Genomic DNA, 25,839 nt, shown 5'->3' on the forward strand with positions numbered 1-25,839 from the left:
ATATTAATGTAAGTTATATTTTCTACATTTTATTTACAAAAAACAATAAATCTACGAATAAATATTTGACTGAACAAATTAGATTGATGCGATGAGTTCTGGTACCCCGATATAATTTTTTTCTGTATATAATATATAATAAGATGCGGAGTTTTCTGCGCAGGAATTATTGAAGGACCCTTGAGTCATCCCGATTTTCCGGGAGTTTTTCCGACGCACGAGAGATCTCATTGGTTCGGAATAATTATTTTTCCGTTGTTTAGATTGTAATTACTCAGAAAGTGACGTAGAAAGAAAGAAATAAAACACTCGAGCGGCGGGGCGGGAGGGAGGGAGCAGGGCCGAAGGAAGAGGGGGTTCTATATTTAATTCAATGAAGAAAAAAAAAAAAAAGGGTTTTTATTTTAGACGAACAAGTTATTAGTAGGACAATAGTCATTTTGTTGTAGGCAGAAAATTCATTATTCTTATACTATATTTATATATCTATATGGTTTTAACCACCTCTCAGTGTTAGGACTAAGTGTAGTTGCATTCCATCTTGAAGTTTTGCAGCATTGATCGTGTCATCGTTATTTCTAATAAAATAGAGAGTGTGTTCAATATAAAATAATATGTCTTAAAAGAACTTTATTAAAAACAAAACATTATTATTACAGGCATAGTTTTTGTTAGTAAATTATATCTTTTAGGATAGTTTGGAGGGAGTGTGTGATATATCACACACATCTGAGTGATTTTATTTTATTTTTTTTTTTTTTTTAATGGATACATACATTTGTTTACCTTGAAAGATTAGTCTTTGTTGAGATGGTGGGATACCTTCTTTTTCTTCAAGAAGTTCCTTGATATGATAAACTCTATCTTCACCATCGAGTTCCACTGGTATTTCTTTACCTGTTAATGTTTTCACCTTGATGATCATTTGTATCTTCTTATGATTATATGTGTTCTTCTTATGATTATATGTGTTCTTCTTTTCCCTGGTGTTTTGAAAGATGAACTATTCTTGCTTATATCTTTTCAAATTTACTTCAAAATACATCAAAAAACTATCAATGACGAAAATGAAAAAAAAAATAAAAAATAAAAAAAATTAGCTAAAAAAAAAAATTAAACTTTTTATTGGGATATCAAGTATACATAGTAGTTAAATAAAATTACTTAATTAAATTATACTAATCTTATAATAGTTGATATTGAAAATTCTATATAACTAGATTTCAATTATAGAAAAGATATAACTAAAAATTAAATTATTGAAGCTACGATGCTACCGACACCATATGTTAAATGTGATTACGATAAGGTATATGAACCAGCTGAAGATTCTTTTTTACTATTAGATTGTCTTGAATTAGAGAAAGGTTATTTGGAGAACAGGTTTTCGGGAAGATTAAGTGTTGTGTGCGAATTGGGGCCCGGATCAGGGATTGTAACTACATTTATGATGCAGAATTCTATACCGACTCCGTCTAGTGAAAGTATATACTTTGCGGTCGATGTGAACCCTTGGGCATTGCAGACAACTTGTGACACGGCTGAAAGAAATGGATGTGAGAAAACCTTCCTTGAGGTCTTCCAATCTGATTTAGCCACCAGCATTCGTCAAAAGGAGATTGACGTTCTAGTATTTAACCCACCTTATGTTCCAGCTGAAGATGTACCTGAAATACCTGGAGAAGATACAAATTCAGATAAATGGTTAGATCTAGCGTTATTAGGCGGACCAGAAGGTATGGATATTACTAATAAGGTGCTAAGTTCACTGAACAAGATACTCTCACCAACTGGTGTTGCCTACATTTTATTTTGTGCTAGAAATAGACCAGAAGAGATGGTAAAGACAATGTCAGCGCTTTGGGATATAAAGCTTATCGAACAGAGAAAAGCAGGTTGGGAAATTCTGAGTGTTTACAGATTTCAGAAGAAAAGGTATATGCAGTAACCATAAATTTAGGGCATTTTTTTTTGAGTATGAACTAATTACATAAATTTGGGTATTATAAAATGGTAGTCAAATCATATTATCGTTTTGCAAATTGTATTATATATAAAACCATCTTTTTTTTTTTTTTTTTTTTTTTTTTTATTTCTAATTATTTTACTGCTTTATAGTTTGTTGTTATTGAAATTGATATTTTCCTTATATATGAAATATATTGTCTAAATTATCTTGTGATTTACCGTAAACTATTCTGCTTGGTGGTAAATGTCTAAAGCTACATCTTGTTGAATATCGTCATAATTCAAGTGATGTAGACCATAGTTACGTTCATAGTGCACGTAACTTAGATTCTGGAAAAAGCTTCTCAATTGATTATGTCTATTGATGGAATGAACCCCTAATAAAAGGGGTCTAAAACTAGAGGTATTAGTGGTTATATCCAAATCATCCATAGTTGTTATTTCATACTCTCGGGTAGTTGAGATTTCATCAACTAATGCTACAAAAGAATTGGTTTTATAGATACAGTTAATAGTATCAATTATGAATATCCATTCATTAGTAGCACAGAAGCCTTCATAACTCAAAACAAGTAACATATCAAGAGTTTTGCATAATTGTAAGATGTTGTTTGGATCAACCTGTTCCTGTATTTGAAGGTTCTCAAAGAATTCTTGGAGATTATTTTGCAAAACAGAAGTAATCATGCCCCAGTGCTCATTAAAATGCGATTGTGAAAACTTTAAGAGTAGCACTCTAAATAATAACCAGCACATAGCCTTTAAATCAGACTCGTTTGAAATTAGGTATTGTAAAACAAAGTTAATGATCTGTTGGAAGTATAATAGGTATTGATCAGTCTTGCCAACATTCAATAAAAACGCAATCCTCAAGATATTCTTTTTTCTACCTTCAGTCTCAGAATCCCCCCATGCATTAAATGAAATCGCAGTTGGGGCTAAACTTGTCTTCTTAGTGATAACAAGTGGTAATAACTCTGCTAATAATCTGTCCCTCACATCTGATTGACCAGACCATTCTGAAATAACATTCTTCCAAATATCATCTTTAAATATGGTAGATAAGAGATTATTGTCATAAAAAGCATCCTGTATGGCTTGTTTCCATTGTTTTACTTTAGCGCCGTGTTTTGATAATTCCAGTAATAATAATTTGAAGTCTCGTAGATTAATAATTTTCTCATGTCCTTTCAAATTTGGTACTATTATATTATTAATAATTGCGCTGTACACCAAGGCCAGTTTATCACCACTAGCATCTTCATTTACAATGTATCCAGTCTTACGAACCACCTTTTGCAATGATAATACTATTTCTGGATATTCTATTTTATTTTTAGAAATGGCTTCAATGGCAGATGAAAAGTATTTTAAGAATGTATCAGCTAGTTCTTTTCGAGCTCTTTTTTCATCCCCGAACTTCGACATGGCCATTTTCTGAGCGATTATTGAGCAGAATTCAAAAACATCAAGAGTAATATCCTTATATGCGTATTGGTTTGTAGCTACCTCTTTCAAAAAAGCAATAAAATCGGTATAAAAATCCTCTACAGAGGTATTCTCTAAGACCTCTGTATATTTCAAAAGGTAGTGCATGATAGTTTTGACAGACAGCTTATTTAATAACGAAGGGTCCATTTTTGCTATCTTATTGGACTGGCCTTTATTTATTGAACTTATTCTGGAGAATTTAACAGTTGATGATCTGTTGCAACGTAATACAATGCTAACAAAGAAATAAGGAATTGTCAAGGCTGGACGATTCCCATCTAAAGATTGGAGTAGTATTATAATCATTTGTTCTTTCTTCAAATTTATTAGGGCTTCCAAAACTTCTGAAGGTTCTAGAAAGTATAATTTTTCCATGATATTTTTAGTTTTGAATTTAAATTTATAGCTGGTATAGCTAGCATGCTGTATAGCATCAGGGCTCACCATACTTGATTGACTATGAGACCATAACCATATTTCAAATGTACAATTAATCACTTGTTTAAATGATTGTACAACGACATCCCTCTCTCCTTGGATTTTGATGTCAATATTGTTATTTTCGGAAGAGAAAACATTTGATACCATTGACTGTAGGAAATCAGATCTACTGGAATTGTTACCGAAAAAGCTTTCATTTTCACCTGCAATCAAATATCCGTGAGAAACCTCTAGTAACTCTTCTAGACCATTTAATAATAAAGATATAGACTCGTAGTATCCACCCTGTTCCTTTTCTAATATAAATAAACGTTGTACACATTGTACCATAGAAGCAGAAAGAGGTAGAAGCATACGGAAAATTGAACTTTCAAAATAGACAATACTTTCTGATAAAAGCTGTACATATGCAGTAACTATAAGAGGGCCACTCATTGAGGAGACAGTGGTCACTAAGTAGTCGATATATTTCATATGCGTACTATTATCATCAAATATATCTAATTTAATGCCATTTTGATGTGATAATCTTAATACTTTTGAAACGATATTGATCAGAGCGACAGCAATAAGTTCCCCTTCCAATTCTCCCTCAGAAATATAAATGGAGGATTTCTCTAGGAGGAATATAACTATGTCTTTAAAGTTTGTTTCTGAACCATCGAGTAAATTATCCAATAATACTAATGCACTTCGGATGCTTTTGGGGTGGTTATTGTTACGTTTTTGAAGAAATTTTAACAGAATTGCAATTGTCAAGTTTTTGTAGGTAGAAACATCTTCATCCTTCCACAATTCTGTTGAATTAACCGGACTCAACTCAGATTTAAAGCTCTTCATAAGAGTTCCATTATTTGTTATCAAAAGATCTCGCAGAAGTTGGATCCTATAGGTAAACATTTCCAGGTCATCAGTATCGTATATTTGTTCTCGTTTGAATAAATCAAATACGGTAAGTTGGTTAACTAAAATATTGAAGAGATTATTGATTGAGCCATTTGAAAGGACAGAGTATACCCATTTGGAAACAATCAAATAATATGGATTCTGTACATCGTTAAGCTCGTCAAGAACAATCTCTAAAGGCCGCTCGTAAATTGTAGAGGAACTAGACAATCTACACCAAAGAAGGTTCAAAATGTCAATTCTAACTTTTATAGATTGTTCTTTAGCGAAAGCTCCAGCGACGGCCGATTCAACAAACTCTGTAGGCATTGCTCTTTCGAATGATTCGATACATTTTATGGCTGTATCCTGGTAACGTGGGTTAGTTAAAAAGAACCAAAGGGTTTGAATTAATTTAGTTAAAAGTTTTACCGACTGAAGGAGATTAATTCGTTTTGAAAGATAGTTGCTATAAATGTCGACTAAACCGGAAAAATACTGTAAGTCATAAATCATTTGAGTATTGAGGGAATCGAAAACATATTCAATAAGAAGGGCATCAGACCATATCTTATTATCATTTGGTTCATCGATCTCGGGTATTTTGTCGTAAAATGATATGTATAGGTTAGTAACCTTTTGCAGGGAAACGCCACTTTTTATTTGCTCCAGCAATATCTCTTGCAGATGACTGATAATCAAATAGGTCAAATCCTCCGATTTAAACGGGCTCTGAATATTGATATCATCCGATGACATATTTTCTAGCGGGTTCGAAACTTTGTTATAGAAAGTTTCGATTATTTTTATAGTTTCCGTTTCATTTGGTATACCAGTTTTAGTCATTCGTGATTGAGAAATTGGCAAAAAACCTCGTTCAGGTATATTTGATAAAATAATGTGGCAGATTTCATAAAAACGAGAATGATCAAAAGTAGATTCATTCAATAGGGGATGGCATACCGAAAGTAAAGTCAATAACAGCAGTGGTAAATGACGAACAACAATCTCTTCATCGCTGGCTATGTTAAAATTTGATAAAACAAACTGTAGTAACCCTAACTCTTTATGCTTAATAAAATACTGGAAAATCTTACCCCAAATGATATTGGTTTCAACAGCGTCAAAAAACCTGCTTGACGAATTTAACACTACCTTGTTCGATTTTCTATTATATGCAGCTAAGAGTAAGTCAATGAAGATATCAGGGATTATCAGAGAACCAATTTCCCATCTGTCCATTATAGATAGACATAATTTATAGGCCAATATAATACCATCGTCCTCTTTTAGAAGATCTTTTAGACCCTCAGTCAGACAAACAAGTCCATTTTTTTTGAAATAATCGCTAACAGTATCCGACTCACTCTTAATATTATCAAACTGAGTTTGATTTTTGAAACTGGTTGCGCTACTCTCGTTAGTTCTGTTCGTCGACGAAGAAACTCCTAGCAACCAATTCCATACCCTTCTATTTAAGGACATATCCTTACTTAGTGTAGTTTCACAACAACTCATAATTAATAACTTTCTATCATCTTGAGAAATTAATGTTTGTAGTACTGGTGAATCTAATCTAATTCTTTGTAGAAGCAATTCTAGAATGCCACGTTTGATTAAAATATCATTTTCATCTTTCAAACAACTAACTAAACAACGTATCAGCAGACCAGGTTCTGGAGTCACAAGATCTTTTGCAGCTGGCAAAAGAATCGAGAATGCATCTTCTTTAATTTTTTTCCTCTCTGACAATTCTAGCGATGAAGTACTTTTATTTGGCTCACTATTACTATTACTATTTTCTCTATTTTTTAATTCCACAACTTTATGTGGTATTGCATTAAGAGATGGAAAGTATTTTGTTAGCCATACGAGGCCACCCGCCCTTCTCTCTGGGTTATTTGAGATGACTATAAAACAAGTTTGCCAAAATAATGGGTCATCATCTAAATTTTCCTTTAATATTTCAATCAATTTCAGAGTTGGTAGTAAAAATTCACTGCTTTCATCTTCAATGCCAGGAAACATACTTGCGATTAATGGTTTGATAATGACCTTCAATGTATTTGAGCGTAATTGTAAAATATACGTTTCGTATAACTCTATTACCTGAGATCTAACAGACATTGATGCATAAGCCATTAATGGTAGGATACCAGGTATCCAGATATTCACCTCATTAGCTAGAGTTACCTGGCCTATATTTTCGAAAATATATGTGTATACCTCCAATGCTTTCAAATGTACACCAGCAGGTAAGGAGGGGGAAAGTGAAGAAGCCAATCTTCGACTTACATCATAAGGAAAGGGAACAAAATACTGAACATTTTGAAATTTAGGGGACCAGCTTTGTAAAGCTTTTAATAAAGTACCCAAACTAGATATATAATCGGCCCATTCTACCACCAGATCAAACTTTTTAATAGCCTTTTCAACCTGTGAACAAAACTTCTTTTGTTTGCTATCCAATTGTTTACTGTTTGAATCCAGAGTTAACGGTCTTAAAGGTAGCGACATGTATATAAGGATTAAACTTTATCAGAGAAGTTATTCCTTAACTTTGAACACAATTGAAAATGCAATAGAACTTTAAGAGTTTAATAACAGCGTAAATACTAATTATTTTCAATTATAATAAGAAAGTTATGTTCCATTATGTTATGCTTTCGTATATAGTCTAATAACAACGCAATCATTGATATAGCCCAAATTCGTTTGGTCTTCGGGAATACTAAGCCAAGCTCGGAAGATTCCTTCATACGAACATTGGGCATGATTAACTAAAGTTATCAAACTTGTAAGGATTAAGTGTATTTATCTTAAAAACCCATTTCATACTTCTAAAGTGGTTCTAAACAATGATTTGGTTAAAATTTTCTATATTTAATGACGCCTATATATATATATATATATATATAAATCAATGTAAGCTTGCAGATAATAAAATATGGGCTAATACTTTATAGTGCGTTTTATGACATAATGAATATTATTTATGGTATTTCAATTATAGTTAAATAGCTTGTGAGTTAATTTAATTATATATATGATTGTCCACAAAGTTCTAACTAAGTAGAGATGTTGGAAGCTAAGTGTGTATATAAGTGACAGGATAAGTTTCTTTGATACGTTTTACATGGTGATTTGTAGTAGCGGTTTTCCTGCTAAATTTACGATAGTCCATTCCATATGAATACATTACCATCCCAACCGGTTGTGGCGATGTATCCAGGTATACCCCATAGACTCCAATCAGCTCCGAATACAAATTCACTGTGATGTTTAAAATTGGCTATACAACCTTTAGATATATGGGATCCATTTGTTTTGCCTGTAGGAGAATTGTTTGAAACTGAAAGATCCTTCCATATCTTGCATGTCATGTCGTATGAAGTAGATAGTAGAATGTCCGAATGATGTGGTGACCAGCATACTTTTTTGACTGCAAGATCATGAGCATTAGGTATATCATTAATCAGCATCGGGGAAGTCTTGCCTAGATATTGATTACTAGTAGTTAGCATCCTAATATCCCAAATTGAGATACTATTGTCCACGCCAGAACTAGCTATGATGTTAGGACGATATTTATTAAAATCAACTGAGAGCACTCCCCTGCCCTGGTGTGCCAAAAAGCTGTTCTGATTATTTCTTGGATCCTGTCTCAAATCAAATAATGTTATGTAAGAGTTACCAGCACAACACATAACCAAATTAGCACTATGTGGAGAATACTGTGCCTGGTAAACACAGTTTTTGTTCTGAGTTGTTTGATTCGGTACACGTTTATCACGTGAAGTCGCCTCTGGAAGCCTCTCTAGGACGCTAGTCACCTCTACTGGATGGGGTATAAAAGTGGCCATACTATTTCTTCTCTCAGGAGTCCAGATTTTAACTTGACCGTCCCATGAGCTACTCACAAAATTTGTTTTATCAATTAAATTCCAGTTGCAGCTATAGACTTCTTTTTGGTGCTCTTGAAATATTGCTATCGGATACTGTTGTAAAGATATATCAAACAAGCGTAAACTACCATCTCCCTGGGCTACTAAGACCTGATTGGCTTTTAATTCATTCCAAGCAACATCGAAGAGATTGTCCTTGGTTAGAAATGAGTTCTTCTCTTGTATACTACCATTTCCATTAATCTCTAACACAAATAGTTTCCCATTTCCTACAAGACCAAAATTTGATCCTGTGGATACAGCTAGTACATTATCATAAAATGGGGAATATTGTACTCCGTACCCACTAAAACCAGTGGTTTGATATCGTAGCATGTTTTGCTTTTCCTACTCAATCGAATAGAATACAGGGGAATTTTCAATATACTTTTCCAATACGTCCATGTACCAATACATATAATATTAACATATTAGAGTTCGAAACTCAATATTATACCTAGCTTACAAATACTCTACAACTATTATAATTGTGCCTGTTCTCATTTTAGAAGGGGAGCATCGGTTTAAGAAAATATCGAAACTTAAAAATAAGGGAACCAGAAGCGAAGAAAAAATACTCGGAGTACAGAAATCTATCGCCGACCACAGTGATTGCAAATAATAAGCAAAAAAATCCAAAAATTCATTGTCATAAAGTGAGTATTGAATAGTGATTAAAACAATATTTGCATATACTCTTACTATGCGATTTAGTTTATACATGATTACAGTAAGGGAGAATGGTAACGCATCTATTATATGATGAAAAAATCTATTAGTGTCTATAATATAAAAATAGAAAAAGTAATGTAACTCTATATGCAGCTTTTATATTTATCAGTTATGCAAATGTACTCTTGACTGCGTCTCTGAAAAGCGCCAACCCCTTTTCGATGATTTCATCTTCTATCGTTAAAGCTGGGACAAATCTTACTGTAGTTTTACCAGCTGTAATTACCAGTAGTCCAAGTTCTCTTGCCTTCTGTACAATAGGACCTGGTGCATCCTTGAATTCGACACCCCAAATCAAGCCAGAGCCTCTGATATCTTTTATTTCATTGGGGAATTCCTCTTTCAGATTCAGTAGACCCTTTTGTAGGATAGTTCCCTTTCTTGACACGTTTTCTAGGAAGGACTTGTCTGCAATAACATCAAGTACGTAATTGCTGACTGCACAACCCAAAGGATTACCACCATATGTGGTACCATGATCACCAACTTGTAAAGCATTGTTAACTTTTTCATTCACAACGGTTGCTGCAATTGGGAACCCATTTCCGAGAGCTTTAGCAGAGGTGAAGATATCTGGATGAGCAGATTTTGGAAGACCGGCATGCGCCCATAGGTTACCGGTACGACCTAAGCCGCATTGAATTTCATCGTAAATAACAACAACATCATTCTTTGAACAGATATCCTTCATTCCAATCAGTTTTTCGGCTGGTATTGGGAAAATACCTCCCTCACCTTGAATTGGTTCTACAATCAAACCAGCTAACTCGTTCTTCTTACTGGAAATAAAATCCTGTAATGCTGTCAATTCGTCATTGATATTCAGGAAAGAAACGTTGGGTATAAGGTCACCAAATGGTGTTCTGTACTTCGCGTTCCAGGTTACAGATAGTGCACCCATTGTACGTCCATGAAAAGAATTTTCGAAAGCGACAATGCCTTGTTTTTTTGGATTGTGGTTTATACCATGCTTTTTAGCAAATTTTAAAGCGGCTTCATTAGCTTCGGTACCTGAATTACATAAAAACACCTTTGATGCGTCATGTTGGCCGCCAAACAGCTTAGTCTTCTCTATAATTTTCTCACTTAGATCTAGGCATTCCTTAGTGAAATAAAGGTTGGAAGAGTGAACTAATTTATCAGCCTGCTCTTTTAGTATTTCGGCCACTTTTGGATTGGCATGACCCAAAGCTGTAACTGCTATACCTGCAGTAAAATCGATGTATTCCTTATTGCTAATGTCATCATATAATTTGGCATTAACACCTCTTGTAACACACAAGTCGGATGGACGAGCATAGGTTGTCACTTGGAAGGTTTTCTCCTCTAAAATTTTATTTAAAGCCGATTGACTATTCTTAGCTGTTGATGATATTTGTCTTTTGTACATCTTAGATAGTTATTAATTGAATGACCTGCCTTTTATGGCAATCAGTTTCCTATTACATTTGATTTTACGGATCATCGAGATTATGTACCTTTTTATATAGGAAAATAATGAAAAATCTTATCTCGCTTGTTATTTCCATTACTGGAAGCTCGCATATTAATTGATCGAAATTGGTTAAAATAAATATTATCTCGCTTGGAATTTCCATTTTTTGTGTACTGTCTTAGTCATACCTCTTTCATGGAAAGAATAAGCGACATATCTCAAAATGGTTTCCGGAAAAACATATTGATCACTATTTTTTTGAGTATTCTAACGAGGAATGTACAAGCGAGGTAATGTGTGTAAAATAATTTCGTGCACTTTAATATAAATCTTTGGTACTCTATTTAGAAATTATATAAGTACCATTGGATACAGATCCAAAACCATAACATGTTGCCCCACCACCAATTATACATACTGAACCATTAGGCAACTTAAGTAATTCAAAACCAACTAACATCAGTTCGTCCTTCTTCCAAATTTCGGCTGGAATGTTTATCGAAGTAATATGTTCAGTGTCTGTATCGATTTTAATAATGCTAGAGTTCATATTAAAAAGCCTATCAGGAGAAGTACCACCAGCAACTAGATATTCATTTCCTGACAAATGTAGTATTTTACAGCCATAACGTTTTAGGTAATCGTTTTTTATTTTTTTAATGATCTTCAAAGATAGATTTGTTCTGTCGTAGCTATAAATGTACATTTCATCTTTTACATTGGATCCATTGTTGGAACCACCCATAACAACCATATTGTCATTTTCTGTGTTATAGTACGCTGAACCTCCGACTATAGATTCGCTCGCCTCAGCTTGTACTTCACGTAACAATACTGTACCTGCATCATCTATTGTAAGTTGTATAAATGCATTCATTAAGGTTTTATTCCCCCCAAATAACAATAGGGTACTTTCGTCAATCTTACAGGTACAGAGTCTAAACCTGTATTGATCCAAATCAGGTCCTCTTTTCCATTTAACGTTATTAGTATCGTATACCCATATCTCATTTAATGGTTGATGAGGAGCTTTCCTACCTCCTATCGAAATATAGTAATTGCCATTAGAAACGGAGATAAAATTATGACATAATCTCCCTTCTGGATTCTCACCGGTATTAAGGATTTCGTTGATCTTCTCATTTATATTCACTTGGACTGTCTCATTGGTTCTATATGGATTTGAACCTCCATTGAGAAGTACGGATCCAGTTTTATCAACAAAGCCGGACATAAACCTCTTATTTAATCTAAAATCAACTTGTTTCATACTATATTCATTATCTGTGGAGATTTCATCAAGCTTTGAAGATTCAGAAAATATGTATGGTTCTAGAAATTTAAATGAGTTGTTGTTGGTAGCATGACATAGCATATAGTGATGACAGAAAAGATGGAACTCTTCTAGTTCATCAAATGGTTCTATTTTATCGATTGCTTCATGAACTCTGTATGGTAAAGATTTCCACAATTGAAACATATCACCAGCATTGACAGTATTGAAACCAAGATCCTTAAATCTCTGTATTTGTGATTGGATTGTTGGATAAAAAAGGACAGTCTGAAGTGGGGATTCATTTTTAGTAAAATGCTTCAGCATTCGCCCAGAAAATGGTTCATGCCTGCCTTCGGGTATTATTTGTTCAAGAACGATGACATGACTATTCTCAAACTTGGAGCATGATTTGATTATATCATTGGCTTTGTCGTGTTTCATATAAGCCAAAGAAACTTCGGCGATAAAGATTTTTATAACACTAGGATCATCGAGGTGATTCTCTTTTAAAAGCTTTTCGAATTGGTTTGTATCATATAAATCACAGGCCCTAGTTTTGTAATGAGGTGTAGTTATTTGTATGGTATCTGGACTTAATTCTTCTCCGATGATTTGCTGCAATTCTTCTGAGTCTCTAAGCATTTCAACTTTATTGGTTAACAAATCCTCATAATCTATATCAATGAAGTCCAATCTACCAGAATATTGTGCAAACTGTGGATTTCTAGAATCAAGCATCTCTAGAGGTAAAGGGTCATAACCACATCCCAAGTTTATTATAGTAGCCTTATTCGGGCACTGTTCAAGGATTGATTCTAATCTGGTTCTAATTGCATGCAACCTAAGCCAATAACCTCTGTTAATACATGGGGATCTCTTCACCTTTTTGGGGATAAAATATTTGAAGTAATCTCTACCAGGTTCTAAAGCCAACGCACGGCTGCCAACACCTAATTTTGGTAAATATAAAAGCTCAACGGATCTTTTAGAAGCAATTGAGGAATTGTTAGTTCCTTGTACAGCTAAGTCAGCGAACTTCTTCTTTTCTAATTGTTTCTTTAGCGGTTTACCATTTCTGTTTCCCGCCATGATGATCGATATTCTACGTTATTATTTTGTATCAATGTATAGTGCCATAATATATAGATATAGATATAGATATAATATAGATATACTCCGTGAATAAGTTCAGTTATGCGATGAGCTTCTATATTTATTTTTTATTTGACATTTTTCATTTATTAAATTTTTTCAAATAATCATTTTTCGTGCAGTAGTTTCTGAGGGTCATGTCACTTCCGATGGCATATTCTATTCTATATAAATATATTAATTCTAAAAATGCAGAGTATATTTCAGTTTTCAGTAAACATTTCAGTTGCCAATATTTCTATGACAGCACGTAGTAAACCGGATACTGTATATGGTTTTTTTATGGGTAACTTCAGTGGAGGGAATGAGATTCTTTTTCTTTTCTAATTAGTATCATCTTCTATGGACTTAAGTGAATCAAAATGTCCCTTTATTATTGTCTTGTATTCTGCTATAGGCTTGGACTGACAGTCCATGATAGATCTGTAACATGCCATAGTATCTCGCACCTCCTCGCATTTTATCCATATTTTCCCGTTTACACCTATAGCAACTTCAAATTGTGTATGTTTTGAGAGCAAGAGCAGTAATGGGAACTCCTCATCGAACAGTAAATTACGGGCGAACCCCAACGATACCTCCACGATCATGCCACCTTCTAAAAGCCCCAGGCCAGCACTTTCACCTGTGGTCGAATCCACACACTCTATTTCGGCCTCTAGTTCTTTCTCCGCCGAACATACACGAGCATAGACAAGGTCTCCGACTTTCAACGTAGGTCTATTTTTCTTTGATGCGTTTGGGAATGCCATATATGAAAGAGAAACAGAGTTCGAAAAACTGGACAACGAAACACGGTAACTGTCCGAAAACCCATTCGTGATAATACCTATCACAAGATCACCAACAGAAGGTGTATACCTCTTAGAATCATAGTCGACATAAACCATTTGCTTTCTCCCACTATCTTTAACCTTCTGTATACCAGCATTCACAGGTATTATGTTTTGCGTCCTAGGATCACAATAAACACCAGGCCCTAAAACTACTGGTTTCGTTTGGTCATACACTAGCTCATCACCTGGTAAGACATACATTTCTTTTTTTATTATTGGATATTAACGCGGATAGCTTTGTTATTATATTCTTTCTCACCCTATTATGTGTCTACTCTTGAAAACCTTATATGTAGTCTATCGCACTATTTATAACTCGAACTTGTTAAAACTGATTCCCTCCCACCGAAGACCAAGACCAGATGCCTTTATAATTAAAATTTTTAATTTTTTTTCCAATTTTTCATATTTTTTTTCTCTTTGGCTTTTAAAAGCTTTCGGGAAGGAAAAAAAAATGAGTTTGCCCTTTGCGAAGGTGATTGTAAGAAGAACAAACTAAAACCAAATCCCCCTCCATTTAATTCTTTAGAACTAAGAGATCGTTCTACTCAACGTGATACTAAATTGAGAAGTTTTAGGAAATAAAACAAAAAAAAAAATATTAATAATAAGAATAAAAACCACTCTATATATTAGAAGTTGGAATTTAAGATGGTTTATGAAGCTAAGCCGTTTGATCCTATCACTGTGAAGGCCAACGATAAGAAGCGTGTTGCGTATTTCTATGATGCTGATGTGGGTAACTATGCGTATGGTGCTGGACACCCTATGAAGCCACATAGGATAAGGATGACGCACTCCCTGGTGATGAATTATGGGTTGTATAAGAAGATGGAGATATACCGGGCCAAGCCTGCAACTAAGCAGGAGATGTGCCAGTTTCATACTGATGAGTACATTGATTTTTTGTCTAGAGTGACGCCTGATAACTTGGAGATGTTTAAGAAGGAGAGTGTGAAGTTTAATGTCGGTGATGATTGTCCCGTGTTTGATGGTTTGTATGAGTACTGTAGTATATCTGGTGGTGGGTCCATGGAAGGAGCTGCCCGTTTAAACAGAGGGAAATGTGATGTAGCCATCAACTATGCTGGTGGTCTGCATCACGCCAAAAAATCTGAGGCCTCTGGGTTTTGCTACTTGAATGATATTGTTCTAGGTATAATTGAACTACTTAGGTACCATCCAAGAGTGTTGTATATTGATATAGACGTCCACCATGGTGATGGTGTGGAGGAAGCCTTTTACACTACGGACCGTGTTATGACTTGTTCGTTCCATAAATACGGTGAGTTTTTCCCAGGTACTGGTGAACTAAGAGATATCGGTGTTGGCAAGGGTAAGAACTACTCGGTCAATGTTCCATTGAGGGATGGTATTGACGATGCTACTTACAAATCTGTGTTTGAACCCGTTGTAGGGAAGATCATGGAGTGGTACCAGCCATCTGCCGTGGTTCTACAATGTGGTGGTGACTCTTTATCCGGTGACCGTCTAGGTTGTTTCAACCTATCCATGGAGGGACATGCCAATTGTGTCAACTACGTCAAATCCTTCAATATTCCAATGATGGTTGTTGGTGGAGGTGGTTATACTATGAGAAATGTGGCTAGGACGTGGTGTTTTGAAACCGGTCTGCTTAATAATGTTGTGCTTGATCAGGAACTTCCTTACAACGAATATTACGAATACTATGGTCCAGACTATAAACTGGATGTAAGGCCCTCGAACATGTTCAACGTCAACACTCCAGAGTACTTGGATAAGATCCTATTGAGCATTTTCCAGAACCTAGAACACACTAAGTACGCCCCTAGCGTTCAACTAAATAATGTTCCTAAGGATCCGGAAGATAAAGGTGATGTAGAAGAAGATACGGCCGAGGCAAAGGACACTAAAGGTGGTTCTGAATACGCTAGAGACAATATGATAGAAAATGAGAATGAATTCTACTAAAAAGTTATAAAAAAAGAATAGAAGAAATAATTATATTTAGTAGTAGAACGGCACAGGGTTCATATTTTTGTAAATGTTTGTTCTTTTTTTTTTTTTAATCCTTGTCTTTACTTAAGTTTGTTCTGTTCATTTCCATCTCATTTTCATTTTTTTTTCTTATTATTTATCTTTTATATTAATACCTGTAATAATATAGTATACATTTTTTTTGCCCGCTCTGTGTAGATATAACTCAGTGTATATATTACTCTATGAATCACACTACAATAGCAGCAGAGAATGGTGAATGCAATATAAAATTTATTATAAAATGATTAGATATGAGTCGGTCCCTATAATTCATGTAATATCACTAAATACGAACCTACGTCATTATAATTTGGTCCTTTTTTTATTTATTTTTTTTGATTTCTGGTGGACAACGGCTAATACAATGGGTTTCTTGTTCTTTTGTATTCTGTGGGAGAGAATTACAGGACCATTACGTAAGACCCTGGGAAGCGTTGACAGGATCGATAGGAAAGAATCTGAAATAAAATATATAAGGAGAGCTTAGATCCCAGATCCAAGTGTTTTTCTTCAATTGATTTTCTTGTGTCTTATAGGTGAAGCAGAGTAACAAATTATTGTGAATTAAAAAAGCAATAACAAAGTACAACAAATTATCAATAAATTAAATAGAACAAAGATGGCTGTTAAGGGTTTGGGTCAATTGGATCAACAATATGATGGTTCTAAGCTTAGAGTTGGTATTATTCATGCTCGTTGGAATCGTGTTATTATTGATGCTTTGGTAAAAGGTGCCATTGAGAGGATGATTTCTCTTGGTGTCAAGGAAGAGAATATAATAGTGGAAACTGTGCCTGGTTCTTATGAATTGCCATGGGGTGCTAGAAGATTTGCTGAGAAGCAGAAGGCAAAGGGTGAGCCACTAGATGTTGTGATCCCAATAGGTGTTCTAATTAAAGGTAGTACTATGCACTTCGAGTACATCTCTGACTCCACTACACATGCATTGATGAATTTGCAAGAAAAGATCAACATGCCAGTTATTTTTGGTCTCTTAACTTGTATGACCGAGGAGCAAGCTCTAGCAAGAGCTGGTATTGATGAAGGTAAGACCATGCATAACCATGGTGAAGACTGGGGTGCTGCTGCCGTTGAAATGTCGACTAAATTTGGTGCTAACGCATTTTAAGCAAAAAAAAATGTTGTTTGTTTTCTTTCTATGTTTTATAATAAGAATATATATTTTAATACCAAACGTTAAGTAACCTAATTTAATTAAATGTTATCTAATATTCGTTACAACGACGGTACTACAAATTTGGTGTTTTGTAAGGTGATACAAATTCATTACTTTCCAGAAAACTTTACTAAGTTGGAAAGGTTTTGCGGCTTATGGCATAAAATGGGCAAGATATTACATTTTTACCTACAAATAATAATGGGGAAAATATGAAGAAAAAACTTAGTTGTACCATTGCCAAGATTTCTAAATGCTCGAATGACATTGTCTAACATTTTGGTCTATTGAATAAGTTTATTCATACTAGTAGAGCATTTCCGTGTTTGCCGTTTTTCCTGCGTTGCTTTCTCAAGGCATCTCTACGCTTTTGCTTCATCTCTCTCATCCAATTTCCCCTGTTCTCCCAGAATTCTGTGTCCCATTTATCTAGATCATATTCTTGCTGTGACATCTGTATTTTGCTGAGCTGAGTTTGACCCTGTAGGAACGGTGAGTCAAAGTGAGGGAAGAAGAGGTGATGTTGAGCACTGTGCAACTTAGGTAGCTGGGCTACGTGTTCAGTGTCGTCTTTTACGACATCTAAATTATCGAAAGTGAATAGAGGATCTTTATTATGGTCTATATCATTGTCCATATCGTTGATCAATTTGAAGCCAGATGTAGACTCTACATTAATTGATGAATAATCTTGAGAATCTCCGGTTTCTGGATTGAATAAGGACCTCAGTGTATCAGTATTACTTATGGTCCCTTCTACCACAGTCTTCTCTTCTGGCTTACCGAAGGTTGGTATAAAGTCATCCTCCTTTTCCAAGGGCTTTTCTTCCTCCTCTGTCTGCTCTATCCATTGATTTTGTTCATAGTTTTCGGCGCCAGCAGCACCACTTTCATCATTTTCCTTTTCGTAGTACTGCACTTCATCAGTTGCATAGCTACCACTATCCCTTTCGATAGGAAAGTCATCTTCATCATCAAAGGCCACTGGCTTCTCAAAATCGAAGTTACTCAAGACCTGTGACAGCACATCATGGGTCTTCTCCTTTTCATGCTCTAATTCTGATTCACTGTCGTCAACCAGTCCGTCCAGCTTTGTGATGTTCTCGGTGCGAGCGACAGTATCACTGTTATCAGTAATGAGTCCAAGTCTGATTTGCTTTCTCCTATATATATCCTCCAAATACTGGTTCCATCCTTCTCCACTGCCTGATACCACCAGTGAGCCTCGGCTCCTACTATAGTCAAGCCTCTCTACTACGTGATCTGCACCATCCTTCCAGAAACGGTGGTTCGTGAATTTCGATACCAGGTCCCGGTTATCCTTATTACGCTCGTAACCCCAGAGTTTTGTCTTGTAGCACTTGTAGACTTTCAATGTCCCGTTAACATTTATACGGAAGGTTATATTACGCAATGCAGCTTTTTTACGAGGAGCCTCCCTCATTCTTCCTGGTATCACCTGATGAAGGTCCTCCCAGGTCCTTTTCGCTATATTTTCCATCTTTTTGTAGTATTCCCAATCGTTCTTGTCGTGCTTACGCTTTAAAGCTTTGGACTCTTTCTTCTCAACACGCATACGTTCCTCCCATGAATCGGACCATGAAGGTTTCGCCAAATCCACCACTAACTCGTTACCCTTGAATTTTACTTTATTAAATCCACTTCTGAGCCTGGCTAACTGATCACTGTTCTCGAAATTCATTGTCACAAACGCAAAATCTACACGTCTATCAAAAACATCATCGGTTTCACTTTTTGAATTAAGTAGTTCACCATATTTTGCAAACCTTTTTTCTAGTTCTTGTAAACAACCATCTCTATCATGCTTCAAGTTACCAATAAACAGTCGTTGTTCCAGCATTTTTTTTTATTTTTATTATATTACTAATTTGAATATATTAAAATATTCTGTAGTAGTTGTTGTTGTTTTTTTTCCTGACCTTACAATTGACTAATAGATCAATTTCAAAATATATTATATCAATTTGGATCCAAATATTTTTATTATAATTTACTAAAAACAAATCTGGTTCAGCAAATTAAAAAAAAGAGCTTAAAAGTTTGATATACAGCTAGAGTTAGGGAAAGTGAAATGTACAGAAATGTTAAGCACAGTTCTTGGTTATCAATTGATGCAATAGCAGTGCTGTTACTAGATTTCTATTACTCGATGCCCAGGCCCAAGACCATAGCTCATCGCAAAGCTCATCGCAAAGCAGGGCGACTTGCTGAAAGCTGAAAATTTTCCAGTCCCGTGTTTTATCACTGTTGACGTGCTTGTTGGGACGAGAGAGAACGGGAAAAAAAATTAGAGCTTTAGAGCTCTTCTCTCACTCTAAGAGCTTGTTTCGTCTGAGACTAAGGCTAGTAAGATGTAAAAAGAGTATTAGTGGACTATATAATTTGGTTTAGAAGAGCTTGATGGTAGAAGAACTCTACTATTGCGGCAATTGGGTACGTCTTGGAAAATAAAAACAACTGGAAGTCGATCAGGAGCAGGATATTTTGATTTTAAAGAAGTAAATAAAGATTAGAGGTTGAATAAATAGACTGGAGAAAGACAAAAAAACTATACCAATTATAGAATATTTCAACATCCTCAATCAATCCCAAGAAGAAGAAAAAAACGGATCATAAATACAATAGTACGAATGGATACCGAAGTAGCAAGGAACGGAGTTTTGTCACAAGGCGGTACTGCTGGAAGCAATGAATACCCTAAGATGGAATGGGCAAGCTCACTGGATATCCCGTTGAAGGCTTCTGAGGAGCTTGTCAGTATCGATTTGAAGACTGATTTACCAGAGGATGCAGCGGATTTGAAGACTCTTTTGGTAGAAGAGAGTTCTGATAAGGAACATTGGCTGACAATTGCCATTGCTTATTGTAATGAGGGCAAGGTTTCCGAAGGTATCAAACTTATTGAACTTGCACTAGGAGTGTTTGAAGGTGCAGAAAAGGCCTCGCTCCATACGTTTCTGACTTGGGCACATCTACGAATGGCTAAGGCTCACACTATGACGGTCGATACTAGGGAACATGAGCTCACTCAGGCTGAAGTTCATCTAAGGGACGCCATCGGGTTTGACCCAACATGGATTGGGAACATGCTTGCCACTGTAGACCTGTACTATGAGCGGGGGAACTACGATAAAGCTTTGGAGACCTCGGATCTCTTTGTAAAATCAATTCACGCGGAGGACAAAAGGACAGGAAAATTGTCAAAGCCAAATGCATTTTTCATATTACTAAGGGCAAAATTGATGTACCAAAAGAAGAATTATGTAGCGAGTCTAAAGTTGTTCCAAGAGCTACTGGTTATTAATCCCGTTTTGAAACCAGATCCAAGAATAGGTATCGGTATGTGCTTTTGGCAGCTGAAAGACTATAAGCTGGCGATCCAAGCCTGGGAACGGTCTCAGGAACTAGATTCTAACAATAAAGAGGCATCCATTCTAGTCCTACTAGGAAAATTCCATAATGCTCTGACTAGTTCGGATAATGACGCCCAATTCAAGGAGAACTACAGCAATGCATTGGCTGATCTAAATAATGTTTACAAGAATTCGAAAGAAAACCCGGTTCTTCTGGTGCTGCTCCAAAGTTATTACTACTTTAAGGGGGATTATAAAACAGTACAGGATATATACGAACAGAGAATATCGAAACTAACGTCCATGACTACATCCTCTATTCTTTCGGAATCAGCATTCTGGTCTGGTAGAGCATATTATGCCCTTGGTGACTACAAGAAGTCATTTGCTATGTTCCAAGAGAGCTTGAGGCGTGACGAAAGCAATCTCTTGGCTAAGCTTGGTTTAGGACAAACTCAAATCAAGAATGATTTAGTGGAGGAAAGTATATTAACCTTTGAAGGTCTATATAAGAATAATGAAAATTTGCAGGAGCTAAACTATATTCTTGGTCTTTTGTATGCTGGAAAATGTTTAGCAGGCTCGTCACACGTGGATAAAAGCGGGAAAAACGGTAAGGATAAAGTGAAGAAACCTACAGGTACGGAGATGATGAAACTCCTTGTAAAAGCTCTTCAATATCTAGAGAAATATGTAAAACTAACAGCGGCAAAGAAGAACCAACTTGCGGTGCCACGCGTCTTTTTAGTTATGTCGCAGCTGTATGAGCTTCAAAGTAACTATAAACCTGCTCTTGAAAGCCTGGAGAAAGCAGTTACAAATATTAAGTTTTTGGATGGAGATTCCGCTGTTCCAATAGAAATTATTAACAACCTGGCATGTTTATACTTTATTAACGGTGATTTCAAGAAAGCTCAGGAATGTCTTGTAAGTGCTACACAGGGTTTATCGGATTCTAAGCAACAAAGCTCTGTGGAAAAATTAGTAATTGACTTTAACGTATCTAGAACCATGGAGAGTCAGGATAAGGAGGATGCAATTGTAAAATACAAAGCTATCTTAGAAGAACATCCCTTCCATGTAGCTGCTAAATTGCGTCAGCTGTATATAGAGCTTGGAAAAGTCGGGGCAGATAACTCAGAAGAATACAATAAACTTGGAGAGGAGGTAGAAAAGCTAGTTACTGGGAATGAGGATAACTTAGAGGTTAGGGCATTCTATGGATGGTACTTGAAGCGTGTGGAGTTGACTGGGAGATCTGTTGCTGAAACGAATGCAAAGGAAACTGCTTTCAATAGAGACACACTAGTGAAGTATAATTCTCATGACTGTTATGCGCTGATATCGCTAGCCAATCTGTACGTCACTTTGGGTCGTGATATAAAAAATAGCAAGTCTGCTAAGGATCAGGAAAAAAGCAAACAGTCATTTCTGAAAGCGATTCAACTATACCAAAAGGTTTTACAAGTAGATCCTTTGAATGTGTTCGCTGCTCAAGGTATTGCAATCATGTTTGCTGAAAACAAGAGGTTAGGGCCTGCATTAGAGATCCTGAGGAAAGTCAGAGATACTCTTGAGAACGAGGACGTCCATGTCAACATAGCGAATTGCCTTCTTGATATGAGGGACTATATCAAGGCAATTGAAACATACGAATACGTGTTGAAGAAGTTCTGCGATGAGGGCTCTCAGAGTGTGAATAGATCAAGAGTTTTGAATCTGCTAGCGAGGGCGTGGTATTCTCGTGGTATGAGGGAGAGGTCTGTTCTGTACTTCCAGAATGCATTACAAAAGGCAGAAGCTTCTCTTGAAACTGAAAAGAAGTCGACCTTTAAGAATGAAAGGTTTTTGGATGTTCTGAAATATAATGTGGCGCTACTGCACTTCCAGATTGCCGAGACCTTAAGGAGAACTGCACCTATGCATCGTACAGCAGATGATCTCAAGGCAGCTGTGGTAGGGCTTGTGGAGGCTATTTCGTTGTTGAAGGAATTGGAGGCCAGTGAGGGGTTCAAGACTGTCTCGAAGGAGGAATTAGAGCAACGTATCCAGTTGGGAGAAACTACAATGAAAAGTGCCTTGGAAAGATCTGTAGCGGAACAGGAGACCTTTGAAGTCGAACAGAACAAGAAGATAGAAGATGCTAGAGAGCTGCAGGCCAAGGCAGAGGCTGATGAAGAGGAGCGTCGTAGACAAGCTGCTGAAGATGAGAAGGCTGCTATGGAGAAGAAGAATGAAGAATTTAAGAAATTGCAGGAGGAAGCCAGGAAGCTTATGGAGGAACGTGAGTCTTTTATGGTTGATGAAAAGGATGTCAATGATCTTTCCGATGTGGATGGCGATTTCGGAGGTGATGAGGAGGCAGCAGCGGGCAGAAAGAGTAGTAAGAAGAAGGCTACCCGTAAACGTAAGAGGGCCAGCAACGATACGAAGGACGGAGCAAAAACTAGTGGGAAAGAAGGTGATGAAGACGAAGAGGAAGATGATGAGGAAATCAAAATCAGCAGTGGTAGAAAGAAAAAGAAGTCTTCCCTTTCTGAGGAGTTCATTGTAGATAGTGACGAGGAGGAGATGAGTAATGGGGCTGTCAGTGATGATGAAAATGACAAGCAAGACGAAGTTGGCAGCGACCATGATGATGATAATAATGATGATGAGGATGATGAAGGATTGTTCTAATTTTTCACTAAAGCTCGCATATATTCTCGTATTCCGATAAAGAAAATTGCTCGGGTATGAGACCTGTAATATAATATATATATATATATATATATATATATATATCAGTTTTTTTTGTTACTTCTTTGATATTAATCAATAGTGGATATGGTACAGTTATATGTGGTAGATATTTAGCATTGTTGATTTATAGATTCATAATAAACATAATACACAGTTGTATTTATAGGATATCATTTTTGTTTTATTTTATCATCCATCGTTTCGTATCTCTATAAGAATCGTGAGCACGCTTGTACAAAGCTCTTTCCGATTCGTCTAAAGTCAGTAAGAATTTGTTTGAAGCTGCTAGGTTGGTCGCCTGACTGGCACTTAGGGCTGAGGAGGAAGACGCGGCACCTCCTCCGGCCTCCGTACTACCAGAGTCACCGCCACGTCCTTGGCCTCTGGAACCGTCCCCTCCAAGGTTTCCGTTTCCTCCGAGGCTGTTGTGCCCTTGTTGCAACAGCCGCAGAGATTCGTTAAGCCCACGCCTGCCTTGGGCACCACCGAGGTCGCCGCTTCCCAATGATACGCTGCTGGCATGGTTGTTCACCAACAGCGCCCGTTCTAGCATCAGCTCGTATATCGTCTCCCCCAGCTGATGGTCACTGAACAGGGCCACCCATTTGAGAGCAACCTCAAGAAAATGCGGGCTTAACGCGTGCAGATCTAGGCTGCGTCCGTCTGTCTTGATCGCGTTCATCACCCGTACAGAGAACATTTCAGGGGTTAGCAGCTCTACGAACGACTCCCCGTCCCCTGAACTGCCCCCTGCCTCGCCCACGTTATCCCCACCTTGTCCAGACACGTCTCCGGACCCGTCTCCGGCGCCGCCCTCCGCGCCTACGATCGCTAGGACTCGCGCCAGCCACAGCGGCAATTGCAGTTTTGTGTTCTTCCGTACGGGTTTGCCGGGGTTGTTCTCCAGGTAACCAAGACCGGGGATTTCGAAGTTGAACTTGCACGGCACTTCTGTCCCGTCCGCAAGGATGTCGTCGATGTCGTAATATCCCATTTTTATTCAGTATGCAGTGCCTTTGGTTATGTATTGCGCTATGTGGTTGATGTTGTACGAGATATATTAACTATCTGCACGTCGCTCTGCTTTCTTTTGTTTATTATTGGATCTAGGGATGATATTGTATCTCTATTATCGGAGAATTGAAATGCCGGTTGCTTTGACTTCCGTGCTATTTGTTATTATTAGTTTTTTTTTAATTTTTTTTTTTTGAAATGTATTGTAATAGAAGTCCACTACTCGACGGGTGGCTATATATGGATCCCTTATCTCAATGGTTTCTTCTGGGTTTACTGCTAACACAGATTCTCCCGTTCGACAGCACGGCTGTATGTCTCACCACTGAGTGAGCTCCTTAGTTCCAGCCAGCCCAAACAGCATACCTTATCCAGACCTATCTGCCAATTGATCGAGGCAAACGCGTACTCGTCGCCCTTACCTGGAGAAAAAAAGAAAGAAATGAAATAAAAACAAAAAAAATAGGTTTTACGCGACTTGTTTTTTTAAATGCCAGAGAGGTTAAGCCACCCCGGAGTTTTTATTTTTATTTACTCACATTGTTTTTACTGGCAGCTCTGCAAAAGGTAAACTAGTTGTACTTGCTGTTGTCTGTTAGTAGCTGTGAATGTTCTAAGACACGCTTCTTCACGCATGGAAAGTCCAAATGATATATACAACCATAAACAGGTTGTTTGTTTCGTATAGACTTCTGATGAGAAAACCAGCAATTATTCTCACTGTCCCATTGGCCTCGTCAGCATTGGTATATTTGCCGTTGTAAGCATTTAAGCTTCACCTATTTTTAAATATCATTACCCGGTTTCACTCTCATTATTACTGACGGGTGCTTCGGCGTTTATTTCATGATAGCCGTGTATCTTAGGGTTTTGCAATTAGGGTTCAAATTTATTTATTCTTTTTTATTTTTTTTTTTTTTTGGAGATGAAAATCTTAGGGCTTTCATACTGACAACTTAGTAGTAAAGGCGCAGGGACGATGGAGAAACGAGGTTTTTTGTTCGTTCGTTGGCCTGTTTGTTTGATTTCTTTTAGGGCTGTATAATATCTCTACTATGAGACTACTGACCTGGTTATTTATTTTTCTTTTAGGGGCGTACCCGGTGCGATGGAAGTGCCAGAACAGCCAGAAGACTGTGTGAGTAACCCTGTAAAGTGGTTCTAGCTGCGGACGCAACAGGCAGGACAGAAACTGGTCAGAAACTGGTCACAGTAATGGTAAGTTCCCCGAGCTGTAAGCCTGTTGGGGTTTAGTATTGACATTTACTGAGTCTTGCTTGCTGATCGGGGACAAAGAGCTATGCCGATGCCTCGGAGTCAATACATGATGGCAGCATCGACAAAATGCCC

The 25,839-nt window shown here is 36.8% G+C and overlaps 12 protein-coding genes across 12 annotated transcripts; 4 read left to right on the plus strand and 8 right to left on the minus strand.

The window, feature by feature from the left end:
- Positions 1–739: 739 nt before the first annotated feature.
- Positions 740–925, minus strand: RUB1 (NEDD8 family protein RUB1; the record flags this gene model as incomplete). Its single annotated transcript, XM_071055230.1, has 1 exon — positions 740–925. The coding sequence occupies one exon, from the start codon at positions 923–925 to the stop codon at positions 740–742; it is 186 nt and encodes a 61-aa protein (XP_070909923.1).
- A 345-nt stretch (positions 926–1,270) lies between these two features.
- On the plus strand, positions 1,271–1,948 carry MTQ2 (S-adenosylmethionine-dependent methyltransferase; the record flags this gene model as incomplete). Its single annotated transcript, XM_071055231.1, has 1 exon — positions 1,271–1,948. One exon carries the CDS (start codon positions 1,271–1,273, stop codon positions 1,946–1,948), a length of 678 nt encoding a protein of 225 aa, XP_070909924.1.
- A 245-nt stretch (positions 1,949–2,193) lies between these two features.
- DOP1 (Dop1p) lies at positions 2,194–7,302 on the minus strand (the record flags this gene model as incomplete). The annotated part of the gene is made up of 1 exon (XM_071055232.1): positions 2,194–7,302. One exon carries the CDS (start codon positions 7,300–7,302, stop codon positions 2,194–2,196), a length of 5,109 nt encoding a protein of 1,702 aa, XP_070909925.1.
- Positions 7,303–7,955: 653 nt separating this feature from the next.
- PEX7 (Pex7p) lies at positions 7,956–9,065 on the minus strand (the record flags this gene model as incomplete). Its single annotated transcript, XM_071055233.1, has 1 exon — positions 7,956–9,065. One exon carries the CDS (start codon positions 9,063–9,065, stop codon positions 7,956–7,958), a length of 1,110 nt encoding a protein of 369 aa, XP_070909926.1.
- Positions 9,066–9,570: 505 nt separating this feature from the next.
- Positions 9,571–10,851, minus strand: ARG8 (acetylornithine transaminase; the record flags this gene model as incomplete). Its single annotated transcript, XM_071055234.1, has 1 exon — positions 9,571–10,851. One exon carries the CDS (start codon positions 10,849–10,851, stop codon positions 9,571–9,573), a length of 1,281 nt encoding a protein of 426 aa, XP_070909927.1.
- A 385-nt stretch (positions 10,852–11,236) lies between these two features.
- PPM2 (tRNA methyltransferase PPM2) lies at positions 11,237–13,261 on the minus strand (the record flags this gene model as incomplete). Its single annotated transcript, XM_071055235.1, has 1 exon — positions 11,237–13,261. The coding sequence occupies one exon, from the start codon at positions 13,259–13,261 to the stop codon at positions 11,237–11,239; it is 2,025 nt and encodes a 674-aa protein (XP_070909928.1).
- Positions 13,262–13,647: 386 nt separating this feature from the next.
- RRP40 (exosome non-catalytic core subunit RRP40) lies at positions 13,648–14,361 on the minus strand (the record flags this gene model as incomplete). The annotated part of the gene is made up of 1 exon (XM_071055236.1): positions 13,648–14,361. The coding sequence occupies one exon, from the start codon at positions 14,359–14,361 to the stop codon at positions 13,648–13,650; it is 714 nt and encodes a 237-aa protein (XP_070909929.1).
- Positions 14,362–14,811: 450 nt separating this feature from the next.
- RPD3 (histone deacetylase RPD3) lies at positions 14,812–16,113 on the plus strand (the record flags this gene model as incomplete). Its single annotated transcript, XM_071055237.1, has 1 exon — positions 14,812–16,113. The coding sequence occupies one exon, from the start codon at positions 14,812–14,814 to the stop codon at positions 16,111–16,113; it is 1,302 nt and encodes a 433-aa protein (XP_070909930.1).
- A 688-nt stretch (positions 16,114–16,801) lies between these two features.
- Positions 16,802–17,311, plus strand: RIB4 (lumazine synthase RIB4; the record flags this gene model as incomplete). The annotated part of the gene is made up of 1 exon (XM_071055238.1): positions 16,802–17,311. The coding sequence occupies one exon, from the start codon at positions 16,802–16,804 to the stop codon at positions 17,309–17,311; it is 510 nt and encodes a 169-aa protein (XP_070909931.1).
- Positions 17,312–17,660: 349 nt separating this feature from the next.
- NOP8 (Nop8p) lies at positions 17,661–19,220 on the minus strand (the record flags this gene model as incomplete). The annotated part of the gene is made up of 1 exon (XM_071055239.1): positions 17,661–19,220. The coding sequence occupies one exon, from the start codon at positions 19,218–19,220 to the stop codon at positions 17,661–17,663; it is 1,560 nt and encodes a 519-aa protein (XP_070909932.1).
- A 790-nt stretch (positions 19,221–20,010) lies between these two features.
- Positions 20,011–23,412, plus strand: CTR9 (Ctr9p; the record flags this gene model as incomplete). The annotated part of the gene is made up of 1 exon (XM_071055240.1): positions 20,011–23,412. The coding sequence occupies one exon, from the start codon at positions 20,011–20,013 to the stop codon at positions 23,410–23,412; it is 3,402 nt and encodes a 1,133-aa protein (XP_070909933.1).
- Positions 23,413–23,656: 244 nt separating this feature from the next.
- On the minus strand, positions 23,657–24,469 carry PSF3 (DNA replication protein PSF3; the record flags this gene model as incomplete). Its single annotated transcript, XM_071055241.1, has 1 exon — positions 23,657–24,469. The coding sequence occupies one exon, from the start codon at positions 24,467–24,469 to the stop codon at positions 23,657–23,659; it is 813 nt and encodes a 270-aa protein (XP_070909934.1).
- Positions 24,470–25,839: the final 1,370 nt, after the last annotated feature.

Source organism: Nakaseomyces bracarensis (assembly GCF_045282275.1).
Source record: "Nakaseomyces bracarensis strain CBM3 chromosome Unknown Scaff13_0, whole genome shotgun sequence".
Taxonomy (NCBI): Eukaryota; Fungi; Ascomycota; class Saccharomycetes; order Saccharomycetales; family Saccharomycetaceae; genus Nakaseomyces; species Nakaseomyces bracarensis.